The sequence below is a fragment of the Enoplosus armatus genome, chromosome 24, assembly GCF_043641665.1.
Source record: "Enoplosus armatus isolate fEnoArm2 chromosome 24, fEnoArm2.hap1, whole genome shotgun sequence".
NCBI lineage: Eukaryota > Metazoa > Chordata > Actinopteri > Centrarchiformes > Enoplosidae > Enoplosus > Enoplosus armatus.
In genome coordinates, this window is record NC_092203.1 from 11357378 (window position 1) to 11372336 (window position 14959).

Here is a 14959-nt window from a genome sequence, read left to right on the forward strand (position 1 = left end):
TCTAAAAAAGGTCCCCGTTCCTTGGCTTAACTTTCCAATGGTCCAGGAACTATCAGGGAAGGGTCTGCAGTGCTGAACGTGTGTACATTGGAGTTTCTCAGTCGTAATTACAACTCAGGTGTTGACATAAACAGCATTTACAAGTTGGAAACTGGTAATTACAGTAACTCTTATAGGACATGAACGCAGCATTACATGCAGCGGATATGATGGTTCCTGGGACTAAAGGGTTTTAGTTGAAAAGGGAACTTTTATGAACTTCATGATAGTTTTTCCTGTCACTTGTGAGCCATCTGTAGATTAATATCACAATATAAAATACTATTATTACTAGACAGACAGACAGACAGACAGACAGGCCGACGCTCTGAGATCAGCTGTGGATAACGCAGAGGCTCGCTGCAGTGAATTATGTCGGGTAAAGGTCCGGTTTCACCAGCAGAGACACGACACCCAACACCCAGCTGCTGAGCCCGCTGAGCCCTCTGCTGATGTCATACCCTCCATCACTGGAGGCCAAACTGGGGTCTGAGGACATCCAGGGGCCTTTCGTAGGGTTTTCAGGGGCCCAAAGCGATATTAGGAATGTTCTATCATTTAAGGGATTTCAGGACAAATTGTCTAAAAATGGGGCTCCTCGTTTGACAACAACATGTTGGATGACGTTGACTCAGGTTGAATGATGCTTTATTTCATTTCAGTGAAGCTGTAACCTGCAACTCTTACGTTTGGGTTAGGAGCATTACACCAAATCAATCAGACCTCTGGGTGTAGACTAGACGCCCACCTTCGTGAAATCACTACATCAGAAAACTTGGATTACACATGGATATATTTGCTGTTGGTGCTGTCAAGTGGAAAACTGAAGTCCCTGACCAATCAGAGCCGAAGACTAATCTGACTAATCTGATGTGTCCATCTCAGAAAACTACAATATCATGTCATTAGATCTTGGGGGACTTAAGTTATTTCTTAATAATGAGTGAGTGCACCTGAACACACTTAATTTTCTTTACAATTCTGCAACCTAAATCAGATTTCCCACAATTTCCAGTTATTGACCAGCTTCTTTCCTGGAAATGATTCGGAACACGACCAGTAAATCAGCAGGCAAGTAAGGGACTCTGCCTTTCCAGTTAACATGACGCCACTTTACAGAAACGTTTCTCACACACAAACTCTTGAAATCCTGCAGACAAACAGTGACTTTTCAACTAAAACTTCAATAGCATTCCCGAGATGCTGCAACACCTTGAGTCAACATCTCACTGTGCTCCGAAAAAGGAGAGGGGCTGCTCTATCGACCGCCGTCAGCTCATTATTCCCCCTCCGTCGGAGCTCAGGAAGAGAGAAATTACTTCAAAGTGAATCTTTAGACACACACAGATGATTCGGTGGTTTTCAAACAAAAGGAAAAAGATCTGGATGCTTGCAAACAAAGAGAAAACTACATTATTATTTTCTTGATTCAATTTTAATAAAAGTGACAATGACTGTTAAAGAAGATCAAATAACAAAAATCCCTCAACACTCGAAAGGCAGAAACATGTTCAGTTTATGGTTGCTTTGAGTTTAAAATCTCAACTTACAAAATGTCGTCCAATATTTTGACCATTTCCTGCAGTTGATTTTGTTAATAACGGACAAAAACAGCGATCATAATCATATTTACATCTTGAATCGACAGCTTGTTTTACTCCCCTAAAACCTCACAAAATCCAGAAGAAACAGGACATTTGGTTTATTTAATTACATTTTTAATCTAAAAATCTAAAATCTAAACCCTTATTAAAACCAGTTTCAGTGTCTCAAACAATAAAAGCGCCCTTCTTCAAAATTTTTAAAATAAAAAATATGAGATGGTTTTAAAGATGGTGGAGAAATGCTTCAAATGGAGAAAAAAAAGAAGCACTTTTTCGAATGACGTTCTTAATTGGCATCTGTGTGTGTGTGTGTGTGTGTGTGTGTGTGTCCTACTGCTCAGGCTCATCTGAACAGTCCGACTTTCTTCTTCTTTGGTTTGGAGGACGGTCGCTCTGCAGGGTCGGACGTGACCGGTAGAGACTGTAGAGGACGGACATTTGTTTTTAGTATCTCTTACACTGTTTTTTTATACCAGTATTTATCTTATAATGCTGTTATTATAATGTTATTTATCTCTTATATCTTTTATATGTTTGTAAAATCAGACTTATATAAAATAAGAGGTTCATTAACATTGTTTGAAAAAGGCACTATACAAAATCTATGTTATGTTAAAAGCCATTAAATGTAAAAACAACCACAATATTCCATTTTACAGTCAGTGGATGATGATAAAAGGTGAATATGTAATAATCAATCCGTTATATAGAAAGTTTTGTAGATAAAGGCTGATGTCGTCTCCCCGCTGTACCTGTTGTACTTTGGGCCTGTCGGCCATCTTGGCTCCAGCGGCGGCCACCTGCCTGTTGTGGTTCTGCTCTCTGGCCTCACCTGCTTCACTGCTGATAGATCCACCTGAAGGACGAAGACACAGACGCTCAAATACACTCAAAAAGTGTGAATTAAACATTTCCTGACATTCAAGTAGCCAGCAGGGAGCTTTCTAGACTTCAAGTCAAACAAACCTAGAGATGAAGTGAGGTCTGGTTCTTCAGCGGACGGCTGGTCCTCCTCAACAGAGCGTTCCTCAGACAGTTTGCGTTTCCGCGTGTTTCCGTGGGCGACGATGGCTGCGTACAGGTGCTGGAGGTCGGCGTCGAAGCCCAGAGCGTCCTGCTGTTCAGAACGCAGCAGAGGAAGGGCCTGATGGGAACACAAACAGACAATTTGGGTCTTATTGTCATTTACTTTCCTCCGGAACACAAATGTGTAGAGTTACCACCAAAGTACTCCACCATCTTTCCTTCTACCCTCTGGGTGGGAATCACTGTTCTTCTTCTTCTTCTTAGTAATTTCATCCCAGATGTTAGACGTGACCTTGATGAGTACTACATTATTATTATTACTGATAGAAATGAAGGTTGTAATAAACCAGAATGATCCAGAATGACCCTGTATGTTGGTATCAGTCAGTTCCTTGTCTGTGTGTTTTAATACTGCACTAAGTCTGACTTTCTTAACTGCATTTACATTTGAGGTTTTAGTCCAGCTGCTCAGTTTTTAATCTTCAATAAAGATGAAACAATCAGGTGCGTGAACTTAAAACATGAAAGTGTCCTTTTAAGCAGCTTGGTGCTTTGGGTATGTTTGTTTTATGGCCCTGCTGTGGGAGTCACATGTCCGAGGTGTGATGCAGGGTGTGCTGGGGCTGCGATAAGCCTCTAATCAAAGCTGCATTATTGGCACAGCTGACCGCAGGTAGAGCAGCGAGCAGGAACAACTGAAACACACACACTCCGTCAACCACAAGCCTGACAGATAAGGGTGCGTGTAAACTCCTGCGACATTATGCAAACGCACGGTCGAAGCGTAGAAAAACACTCGCTATTCACTAAATCCTTCTTTTTTTTTCTCCCCCAATGGAGAGGACAAACTCTCCAAATTAGCTCCTCAAATATTGACCGGGAGAAATTGGTGGTCTCCTGCTCGCTGTCAGGGCAGAGGGGCTCCTAAACACACTTTGGTCAGGTTTCGAGGTTTTGCATTGATTTATTTTTGTTATTTGTTTGTTTAAATATCGTAAAAATAAATGTAAATGCTCTGGTGAGGCTTAGTTCTGCTTTGGGCACAGAGAAACCAATGTGCCGAGACGGAGAGAAAGCAGCAGAAAGCCCACCTTATTCTCTTTTTTTATTCACCTTCCCCTCCTCTCACTGGCTGCCAGCTCACTTCAGATTATTTGATCAGAAATGTTGAGCTCAATTTGTTGGATCCGACTCCGAAGTGCAAGAATCAACTGTCTTATGTGATCTACTCTCTACGGAAGCCTATTTGTGCCAGGAAAAGAAATGGATGAAAAGTTGTGTGGTAAAAATAAAAATACTGATGGCGAGTCAGAATGATGAGATAGTGGGCCCTATTTTAACTGTGCAAGGACAACGACCGGCGCAAAGTGGTAAAGTGGTCTTGGGCTGCAGTGCAAAGAGCAAGTGGAAAATAAATTGGAGGGTGGTGATTAATAAATACACCAACATACCAAAGTGAATTTCAAGGTCAGGAAAATACCAAAAATAAGGCCCACTAGGTCAAAAATCTGAGACACTAAGTCGAAGTAATGAGATAGTGAGTTTGAGAGAACATTTTAACTTAACAAATGAAACTCTGAGATACTAAATTATCACCAAATCAAAATGTAGATTTATCACAAGTATTTTTTTTAATCTTATTTTTGTTTATGGGCTTCCATACGTATGTATTTTAGGAAAGAAACAAACATGGCCACAGCGGCGAGCGGCTTGTTATCTGCTGCTGCTGCCCAGAAAGGAAACGCCAGACGAGGAATAAAAAGGTGATTACAGCAGGTCAATAACCTCTCATCTGTTTTGTCGAGCTGAGTAACGTTCCGGAAAGTTCCACCTTGTTCTTGTAACAGAACAAAGTCCTCCGACAACAGAGGAGACGAGGCAGACGGGAGGAGGAGCGCTCACCTGGAGGCCACACCTCCAAGCTCCGCCTCCTGCCCCACAGCAAAGCATCATGTGTGGGGAAGGTGATGAGAGGACGTTGGCAGCGTGTTGGTGTTTCTCTATTATTAGCAGGTAAACAGCTCTGATTTTAGACGAGTTGCTGCTGCTGCTGTTGTTTTTCAGGTGGGGGTTCTGGTGCCGGAGAGTCTCACACTCACTTTCCCTCATCCTCGTCTCTGCAGCGCACCTCATGTTTACTCTCCCTTATTCCTCTCGACCTGGTTTTCTCTCGGTGTGACCTCAGCTTTCCGCCCCGAATCCTGTCGCTTTCCATTTGAACCCCGAGGACTCGAGGTCACGTCCTCGGAAAAAAACTGGAGGATGAAACTGCTCAAGGACGAGTGATGTTGGAAGAGAGTTACAAGGTTGAGACAAGACCTGGAGTGGTAAGATGTGGAGCACACAGCTATAGTTACTGTAATCAGGTGCAACAAACTATTCAAGAGCTCCAACTATAACCAGATCCTGTCCCATCTGTTCAGGCACTGATTTGAGCTCCAAGTTGGCCGATTCACAGAGATTCCCTCAGCCTAATTACAAGGTTGAGTTTCAAGAATTAAATTCAGCACACACAAACCAAACCAACCTTAACCCTTGGAAAAAAAGCCGCATTTAAGAGTGTTGAAATCCTTTGAGTACCAAGAACTCTAGGCTGCTCAGGTGCGTCAGTAAGTCAGTTAGAAAGGAGCAAACGTTTGAATCCTCACTCCCACAAGCTGTAGCCCGCTGCAGGCTAGAGGCTCCAGGCTACATTATGCTACGAGCATAACACACTTGAACTAGAGTTGCATTGTGGGTAATGTTGGCAGGTTTTGATAAAGGAAGACGACTCAAAATAAAAGGAGCAATTCAATGATTTAACATGACTAGAAAACACTGAAGTGACGTAAGCAGAAACATGTGAAGCCGAGTAAACAGAAAGGTGATGTCTTCACCGTGTGTTTCAGTACATCAGCCTCTCCCAGGATCCTCTCTGCTCTGACGCCACCTTCACGCCATTTACCTCTCACCTCTCCTCTGACCTCGTCTGCTGTCCTCATGTCTCCCTTCAGGGTGATGACACACAGAGAGCTGCTAATCTGAGCCAAAAGGTGCCTGACGTCCCATTAACGGTCACAATAATCAACCACCGCGAGGCAAACAGACTGTTTCTAATTCGGTTTTGTTCGTCATGACAAGAACTGGTTTAAACTTTGGGTACAATATGTAATAAAGTCACATTTTTTCTGTCCACTAAGTTTTGTCTACTCGTGAAAGAAACAAAACACATTTACTACTAGTTCTAACGTGTCCACTCAGGAACTCTTTCAGCCGTTGAGCTCAATTTGCTGTCACTCTTTAAAGCAAAGAAGGAAAATCAGTCAACATACTATAAGATTTTTCTCTTTTTAATACTTTAATATGATTATTGGTATCGGCCATAAAAATTTCACATCATATCTAAGTTTTGAAAAAAAAAAACCCAAGCCAAAAAAGGATGGTCATCTAACATATCACTCAAATATCAATATCAGCTTTAAAATCTCAAACGTTTCTCGTTTGACCTGTGACCTCCTGATACTGAAAATCCATCTTCTGTCAGTAATATTTGTTTGTGGCTGGTGAACGCCCCCTGCATCGTGCTGCTGTAACAGGAAGTGTTAAGTGTCACAAATAAAATACAGTATTGCGCCCAGCGTGTTCACGTGCCGACAAGCGCTGCAGCCGTGTTTTGTGTTTCTGCTCTCTTGTTGCTCACAGTCTCATGATGTCTTTGCGGGACGCCGCACTTGGCCGGTCCAGGCTGGGGCTCGGCCCAGCGGCCAGCAGCTGAAGATGGGGAGCAGCCAGGCCACAGAGGGCCTAATTACAGACCCAGACCGGGGACAACCCTGTGGAAACTGTGCGCAACTGACAGAGGGCACAGGAGGAGGAGGATCTATACTCTATGAAGATGGTTTTGTTTTGTTACTCTTTACAAACAGTTTGTGCTGAAGCTGATGATTATTTTCTGCTGAGTCCAAAAACTGTAAACTACACTACATCTCTCAAAAGAACCACAACACAGTCAAATACTATTATTTTTGATAAAGTGGCTCTTCATCAGGTACAGAATCAGAAACACATCTTTTTAAGTTGCTTCCATTCTGTCACTCTAGACTCATCTTTAAAAGATACTCGTGTTTCTAATATTAACTGGTTGAAACCCGAAGATGAGCGAAACTACAAAGACTGTACAAACCACACATAAACAGATGTCTTTGACTGTACGGAAGGAGCTGAGTAAATACATCAGAAACACACTGGTCAGTAAACACTGAGCTCTGCAGGTAGACAACCAGCACTCTTTACATACATTTGTGCTGAAAAGCCCAAAAAAGGAGGAAAATATATACAGTATATATGACTTGATCTGCTGATCAGTATTTAGCCAGGAAGTGAAATATTCTGAGTTCAACATCACTCTCATGCCGATGTGTGCACCCCTCGCTCATATCAACTCCCCTCTGGAGCCTCGCCTTCTTACCACCCAGGCCCTGAATTCCTCAGGTATGTGCGATAAAGATCAATGAAGAAGATCAATGATTTACTGAGGAGAAGAGTGGGAGAGACTTAGAAGAAGAGGAGAGGCCACCTTTCCAACCTTCCTCCACTCTCTTCCTTCACTAGCTTCCTTCATTCTCGGTCCCTTAACACTGATTACAGTGTCACATATGCCATTACAAGATCCACTGACCCCTGAGGGGAAATTCCCAGAATGCTCATTGTTTGCTTCATGTTTTTCATGAAAAAGTTGATGGTGTGTAATTACTATATTTTAGTAAGACCCTGGAGGAAAAGACAATAAACAGTAAGGATGCAAATACCATTCATTATCTAAGGTTATTTTAGATTAGATTAGTGCATTAATAATACAGAAATGCAAATAGATCTTCATATGTGGGTGCAGTCCCTCATCACTTCATTTGTTTTTGCATTGGAAATAGAAATAAATTGTTCGATTTTTTGCAATCAAGGGGCTTCCAGTTGTGTTTTTGGACTTCCCTTCTTCATTTAACAATCAATATCTGCAGCTGCTCTTCATTCTTCCTGTTCGGCTGCTCAGAGTCAAAGTGTGTATTTTGGAATCCATCAGACGCTGTGGTGAGTGGATGAAAAAACGTACGTTTCCTGCCCTGCTCTTAACTTAGAGCCTCTGGTTGAAGCAAACAGATATTAGGATTTGACTCCTCCTGTTGTGCCAGCGCAGGGCTTCACGTGGAGAGCTACGTAGCATTTAAGGATAATTTCTTCACCCGTTTGAGCACATAATCATTACAGGCGTTTTTACTGGAGATGGAAAACTGCACATCTTTACACTGTAAAGAAGAAAGAAATAGTTTCTTATTGATTCTCGTTTTGTTTTTGAGCAGTTTTAAGCTCACTCAACACAAAACCAGACCAGAAAAACCTTCAATTTAAGCAAGAAAAGCAGGAAATTTGGAGTAAGGAACGCCAAATTTGGAAGCCAACAACGCAGGAAGGCAACATTTTGGCTCAATTATGTGATTCTGAGCAGCTCAAGTGAGGTGTTTTGGTCAGAAGTGGCCACTAATTGCCAGATGTCGTTATACTGCAGCGCGGTTGCCGTGGAGCTGTGAAGCCGCCGTCTCATGAAACAGGAAGTGGGCGACGTTCCCAAACGGTGACAATTCAATTCAGAGCTGACAACTGTGACGCTGCCTGCTGCTGCTGCACAACTCGCTGCGCCGGGAAATACGGAGCATGCGTCACCCTGACACACACACACACACACACACACACGTATTTAGACATAAAGATTAAAACAAAAACAGCCTCAGTGACACACACAGCAACACTCAGTTCTGAAAAACCAAAAGCATGCGTCACAGCCTGCTCTGTGTGGACAAACAGACACTCCCCTCTGTCAGGTCATGAGCTGCTGCTGCTGCTGCTACCATACACACACACACACACACACACACACACACACACACACTCCAAATTTAGGTCCTAGGGGAAGCTGATGTGATCCTAAAAGGATTTGAACTTTTTTTTTCATCCTTCAGCTCCATGACCAGCTTTAGCCTGTGCCCAAGTTAAATCCCTGTGTGTGTGTGTGTGTGTGTGTGTGTGTGTGTGTGTGTGTGTGTGTGTGTGTGTATCAGTGGGAAGCGCATGCTAATTCCACCCATGTAAATGTTGACCTGAGCTGGGTGGGGTGTTTGTGTGGTGGCGGGCTGGGGAGGGGCTTTCATGGAAAGCTGCAGTAGAAAATAAAAGCTCCTGCTCCTGTCATCATCGTCTCTCTTTCACTGTCCCTCTGCCCTTCACTCCCCTTGGTGTGGGAACGAAGGCCACAAATGGCGCACACACACACACACTCCACTTGTGGAGATGGTGAAAGAGGGGGTGATGAGGCAGAAGATGTTTTGAAGATATTGGTCTGCTCTGCTCTCTGTTGGCACCAGGAACGTAAATAACTGTGTAAATGTCAAAGAAGTTCAAGTTCAAGGAAGAAAAACTGAAGCTGAAACTGAAGCCGAAACTGAAGCCGAGTGTGACACATGCAGACTCTGTGTCGTACCCGTGGCTCTGATCTGTCTAATTGAGCATTTACAGACTCAATTTTAAAAGGAACATTTTGGGAAATAGGCTTATTGGCTTTGATGAATACCACTTTCATGTCTGTGCAGTAAATATGAAACCTGGTTAGCTTAGCTTAGCATAAAGACTGGAAACAGGGGGAAACAGCTAGCCTGTCTCTATCCAAAGTTAACAAAATGTTGTTGTTAACTGAATTTATTCATCGATTATCAAGATTGTTTTCTGTCAATCGACTTATTCATTAATTGACTAATGATTTAAGCGCTCAAATCAGGTACATTTATAACAGATATGTTAAAATAATCAGACCAGAAATGGCACGAAGACCTGCATGGTGAACGTCGCCGTGGAGACGGACAGACAGAGACACAAACACAAGACGCTACAAACACACACACAAGCATAGCAAAGGCCCTGCCCTGATAGATAAATACTACACACACACGCCAAACGCCTTCACCCTTTCTCTGATTCACTCACACACACACACACACACACACACACACCATCAGTCCATCCAGTGTGTGATTCTCCCTTTGAAGCGTCCCGGTAACATTTTTCCCAGACAAGTTTTATTTCAGTTTGGACTTTGGTCTGGAGGCGGCCTCATCGCAGCCCGGTGGAATTTGCCACAAGTAAGAAGACTTTGATCCACTACAGCATTCTTCTTCTTCTTCTTCCTCTTCTTCTTCATCTTCTTCAGTCTCAGACTGTCCGCTCACCCTCTCAGTCCAAGGATGTGATCACCAAAAAGCAGAAAACAGAGCCGCCACTGTGACCCTGATGTAACTTTCCATGAGTCTCCGTACCTGAGCTGGACTGTTTCCACCACCTAAAGAAAGATTCTTTCCTGGTTTGTCCTTTTAGACAAACAACATCAACAAACACACTGGTTTCCTCTCTGAAAACCACCAAATGATGCAACTGAGGAGCCAAACAAACTGTGAATTGTACTGCGGTGTTTTCCTGTAAAGTGACCAATGGAGGAAAAGTTTTTGTTCACCTTTAAAAATTCCTTGACCTTCACATGAAATCAGGTTTGACATTTCTGAAACAATAAGTCTCTTTTCCAGAGAAGCTTGAAGAACAAAAGGGCGTCAGAAGTTCAGCTAATTTTAGTTTTAATTTTTATGGAGAAATCTCACAATAGATTTTTTTAAACGCACATAATATATTATTATTTTAATATTTTCCGTATAAAAGTCATGTGGATGAAAGCTGCTACATTAGCTGTCTGGAGTCATGACAGAATAGTTTTACAACAGTTTATGGGACTGTCTCTCGCTACCTTGTAGTGAGTTTAACGGTGGCATGTACACGATGGACACTGATGTGAGCTCTGTTTGTGTTTGTTTGTCATCTCTGGTTACCGCAGGTGAAGCCACAGGAGTCGACTGAGATTTCAGGCACTTCAGGCACCAATCTTAATCATTTTCATCGCTGACAGCTGACCATGCAGAGCATTGCATTGTGGGATTGTTAGCATAAAGTACTTTATATTTTAGTCGTCTTACGTAATTCATAACCCGATTAACAGAAAATATAATAATGCTGCAGCTCTAAAGATCTGAAAATGACCAAAAACTGGAGACTTGAGACTAAACTAAATGAAAACTACAACAAAGACTGTCATCGAACAAAAACTGAACTGCAAATGAAATAAAGGTGTAAAAACAGACAAACAGGGAGCACATAGACACCCCTTGAAAATTCCACATGTGGATCTGAAATGCCCAGTCAGTCAATCAGACAGACAGACAGACAGACTCTGAGTAGAGTCGGGGTTCAACAAAGTCAGAGATGAGAAATTCCCCACCTGAATACAGTAAACACACTTCCACACACAAAATGTAAAAACTCCCCTCGCCTCGTCCTGATTGGCTGACAGTAACACACAGCGACTTGAAAGCGTGTCATGGCGGCTCGTGTTTCAGGCGGAGAGAGCACCGGCTGTTCCAGCGGCCGCAGTGTTTTATCATGTGGTTCCTGCCGCGCTCGCCACAGCTGGTTAACGATCAGGGACGGAGCGGAGAGGACGGTAAAAACAGGCCCAAACAACAGGCTGCAAGGACTGTGGTGTGTGTGTGTGTGTGTGTGTGTGTGTGTGTGTGAGTGTGTCGCTGACCTCTCACCTTTGACATGAAGTCCTCTCTGTAGCTTTGCTCCTCAAAAACGTCCGTCTGCAGCCGCTCTGGGTTCAAACACACACACATTTGAATTATGAACATGTTATAAAACATTAACCCTCTTCACTGTCTGCCACACGACAGTTAAACCTTCACGAGAACCATGTGGGTCACCTGGTGGTCAGGACCCCCCATGAGGTCCCATGACAAATCTGAGGGGTCACAAGTTGATTAAATAACTTTCACCTGTTTAGGTCTGTTAAAAAACTGCTGAAAACATTTGTCATTTTAAACGATGAGCATCCGTTGATATGTTTTTAACCTTTTGTTAACTATGTCATGTTACTGTATGTGTGTGTGTGTGTACCTCTGCTGAGTGTGGCTCCGTTCTCTCTGTAGTCCTGGATCTCTGCGTCCTTCCTCGCCAGCAGACCTCCGAGCTGCTCCACTTGCCGCTGCAGCAGGTGGCTCATTGCCAGCAGGGGGCGCACCAGCTGAACACACACCTGACAACACACACAAGATACTGTCAGAGGGAGGACAAGGGTTTTAACCGATCGTGTTTATATCTGGACTCACAGCGTCTTATCTGTTCTTAAAATCCACTTTTGGGATTTTGTTTTACACTGTTTGATTTGAAAATATGTCCCAAATTCACTTCAAATCAGAAGTCCTTTTATGGTTTAAATCAAAACAAAATATCACCAGTTCATAGCCTCATCCACTTGTCTACTAAAAAGTTCAAATCTGAAAAGTGGACCGTACCACAGTGACGGGGGCGGGGGTGCAGTGAAACTCCCAGTAGAAGGGCATCCCTGCCAGCTCACTCTTCAGCTTCATGCTGATGTTGCCGTCCTCCTGTCGTGTCAGGGAAATCTGGGCTTTGCCGTCGGGTCGCCTGTCACTTCCTGACAGACAGGGCTGAACCACCTCACACAGGTGAGAGAAGAAAGCTTTGACTTGAGCTTGCAAACGTCTGTTCAGCTCCTGGGATGAAGAAAACTGGGTTTATTTATCAAAAGAATGGCTTAATTGATTAATTAACCATTTACTCAGTGTTGCGTGTACCTTTGCTCTCTTCTGGATGGCTGCAGAGTCCATCCTCTCCTCCCACACACAATGCATGTCTGTCAACAGGACGTGGTACGCTGTTTCCCCAAACCAGCTCTTGGCTAGCAGCTGGCAGCTGCTGAAGCTAACAGGAAGCCAGGGCTGCTGCAGGAGGACCTCAGTCGGGGCTCCACTGGCCTCCATCACGGCCCAGAAACAAGATACCAAACAGACTAAACAGAAAGGAGAGATTAAAGGTTTTGATAAAAAGTCTGTGAACATAAAAACGGAAGAAAAGAAGTCAACTACTCCCAAGGTGCATTTCAGTAAAAAACATCCAATCACAGAGCAATATAGATGATCCTGTACTGCAATTCAATTCTAAGACAAATTTTTTTTTACTCCTGCTTATTCATGCTATATGTTATACTACGAATCACTCCAGCTGGCATCCCCAGTGGAGCCCACAGATCCCACACTGATATTTTCACCCATTTGGCAGTTCTACATTGTGGGTCAAAACAGGTAGAAGCTCCTGAATGTTGAAGGATGGTTCCTGGAAGTGGATACCAATGACACACCCCAAAAACGGTGTAATTTTCTTTTTTATCAAACCTGTTTTCTTCATCACTCACCTCCAAGGAATGCGCCCCCAAAGCCTGGACTGAGATCTGTTAAAGCCGCGTTACAGACGCCGTCCCAGCCACATAATCACCACCTTGCAGGAGGGAGACCGCAGTGGCAGCTCCTGCGGGTTACCGGCTCCTCTCTTCTGACCTGTAATGGGGCTGTTTTCGGGGAATAAAACGAGGTATTTCTCGTCAGTCGCCATTTGAAACGCCGTGCACATTTCAGAGGTTGACTCATGCCAATTTGGAAATCGCAAAAATACCAAATCAGTAACTTTATGACTACAATATACAGCCATACACAGCTGAACACGGATGCCAGCGGTTAGAGGGTATCAGGAGAGGATGTAGACCTGACACGCTCCGTTCTCGCCTGTAAGCGAAGAACGTCACACCAAACTCCATTGATAAATATCTGAATTTAAAATTCCCTTCCTTCTCAGCACGTGTCCGAGTTACCGTATTATTTTAAACCGTGTCTACCTCGACAGAAGCTATTTTTGTAATTCGGCGACCATCTATCCAGTACAATAAGCAATACGTATTGCAAAATGCCTACTTTTTAAATGATACATGTAATCCACTGGGTAAACTGTGGTGGGCGGAGGCAGGGAAAACAGCCGAAAAAGGACACAGTCCGGGTATTGGTTGATATGTCTTCTGTATTCAAAAGTTGGTAAACTCACACCAAACGCAATTTACAAATCTCTGAATTATAAAGCTCCCTTACTAATAACAAAATATAGTTATGTGATAACGTTAGCTTACCAAGCTAAACCATGATGTCATTTGTAGAAGCTATTCGTCAACTATACGACTATATCGCTAACGCAAATACGACCACTGTCAGTTATAAATTGCCAGTTTTGCCAGCTAATTCAAGGCAAAAGACGGTGAGAAGGGAAGTTAGCGGGCTAACTGCTTCTTTTTCTGTCGTTGTGGACTTTGTCTAATATAATTATATGTTCAAGCTTATAACAAACCTGGAGACATTTTCAAATTAAGAAAACAAGAGAATTAGTACATTAAAACTACCAACGTTAGCAACAAGCGATGCTGCTTCTCTGCCGGTTCCTGTTGACAGTTAAGGATTCCTACACCGACGGACAACAGCGTATTTCAAAGGTTCCGCTTATTATAGTAATAATCATAATAATAACAATAATACAAATATGAGTAACTATAGTAATAGTAATAATCGTCATAATCAGTTCTGTTCTGTGTAACTGAGTGTTTTGGGTTTTCAAAATTAAAGCTTCTGGTAAAACATTCAAAAGCTTTGTTTTTGTCTCATTAAATACTACTTTTATACCTTTATAGTCATTTTAGACGTAGTGAATCTGATTAAGATTAATACCATTAATACCATGAGTCAGTATTAACAGGAATCAAACTGGTATTTTTAAAAATCATAACAACTTATACTACTTGGGTAATATCTATGTGATGGGAAATCAAGACTCCAACAGACAAGTCTAAAATCGATTAGTTACACTATATGTAATGTCTGACATGATTTGTGTATTATATATTTTTCAATATATAATACGAATGTGACAACCAGTGATGCCAGAATAAGACATCAAACATTTTAAATCAACAATTGGATATTTGCTAAACAGAAAAAAATCCCCTCGCCTTTGGTAGATGGTTGATGGAAACTTCCTGCTCACATCTGTGCCTGTTGATAACATTTGAATAGATTTGCTTTGAGAAAGTTAGTTCTGGATAATAATCCTGTTTTAATCAGGATGCTAAACCATGTGAAGCACTTTGTAACTTTGTTTTGAAAAGTGCTGTATAAATGAAGTTTGATATTATTAATTTACAATGAAAAACGATGAGAAGTGATTTATTTCTGCTGATCACAAAAATTAAAAACATCTGCAATACGAATATATAGAAATACGATGCAGACTTCAGCGGTGAGACGCCAGCGTCAAACCGGACATCCTGG

The 14959-nt window shown here is 42.5% G+C and overlaps 1 protein-coding gene across 3 annotated transcripts; it reads right to left on the reverse strand.

The window, feature by feature from the left end:
• Nucleotides 1–1452: 1452 nt before the first annotated feature.
• On the reverse strand, nucleotides 1453–14097 carry nhej1 (nonhomologous end-joining factor 1). Of its 3 annotated transcripts, none has more exons than XM_070930440.1 (9): nucleotides 14042–14097; nucleotides 13009–13161; nucleotides 12392–12606; nucleotides 12089–12310; nucleotides 11691–11829; nucleotides 11330–11388; nucleotides 2610–2787; nucleotides 2396–2499; nucleotides 1453–2064 (listed from the first exon to the last, which is right to left on the reverse strand). In XM_070930440.1, exons 3-9 carry the CDS (start codon nucleotides 12575–12577, stop codon nucleotides 1987–1989), a joined length of 966 nt encoding a protein of 321 aa, XP_070786541.1. In that variant the 5' UTR covers nucleotides 12578–12606; nucleotides 13009–13161; nucleotides 14042–14097; the 3' UTR covers nucleotides 1453–1986. The 3 variants fall into 3 exon arrangements, with proteins under 3 accessions (XP_070786541.1, XP_070786542.1, XP_070786543.1); XM_070930441.1 differs by lacking the exon at nucleotides 14042–14097 and adding an exon at nucleotides 13771–13859; XM_070930442.1 differs by lacking the exon at nucleotides 14042–14097 and adding an exon at nucleotides 13562–13599.
• Between the last annotated feature and the right edge of the window lie 862 nt (nucleotides 14098–14959).

What these genes read in the sequence shown, in the direction of transcription:
- nhej1 (XM_070930440.1), bottom strand. Translation starts at nt 12,577, where the DNA reads ATGGAGGCCAGTGGAGCCCCGACTGAGGTCCTCCTGCAGCAGCCCTGG. An exon ending in AGACCTCACTTCATCTCTAG is followed by an intron (nt 2,500 to 2,609) that starts GTTTGTTTGACT and finishes TTCGTCCTTCAG; the next exon opens with GTGGATCTATCAGCAGTGAA. An exon ending in ACAGGCCCAAAGTACAACAG is followed by an intron (nt 2,065 to 2,395) that starts GTACAGCGGGGA and finishes CGTCCTCTACAG; the next exon opens with TCTCTACCGGTCACGTCCGA.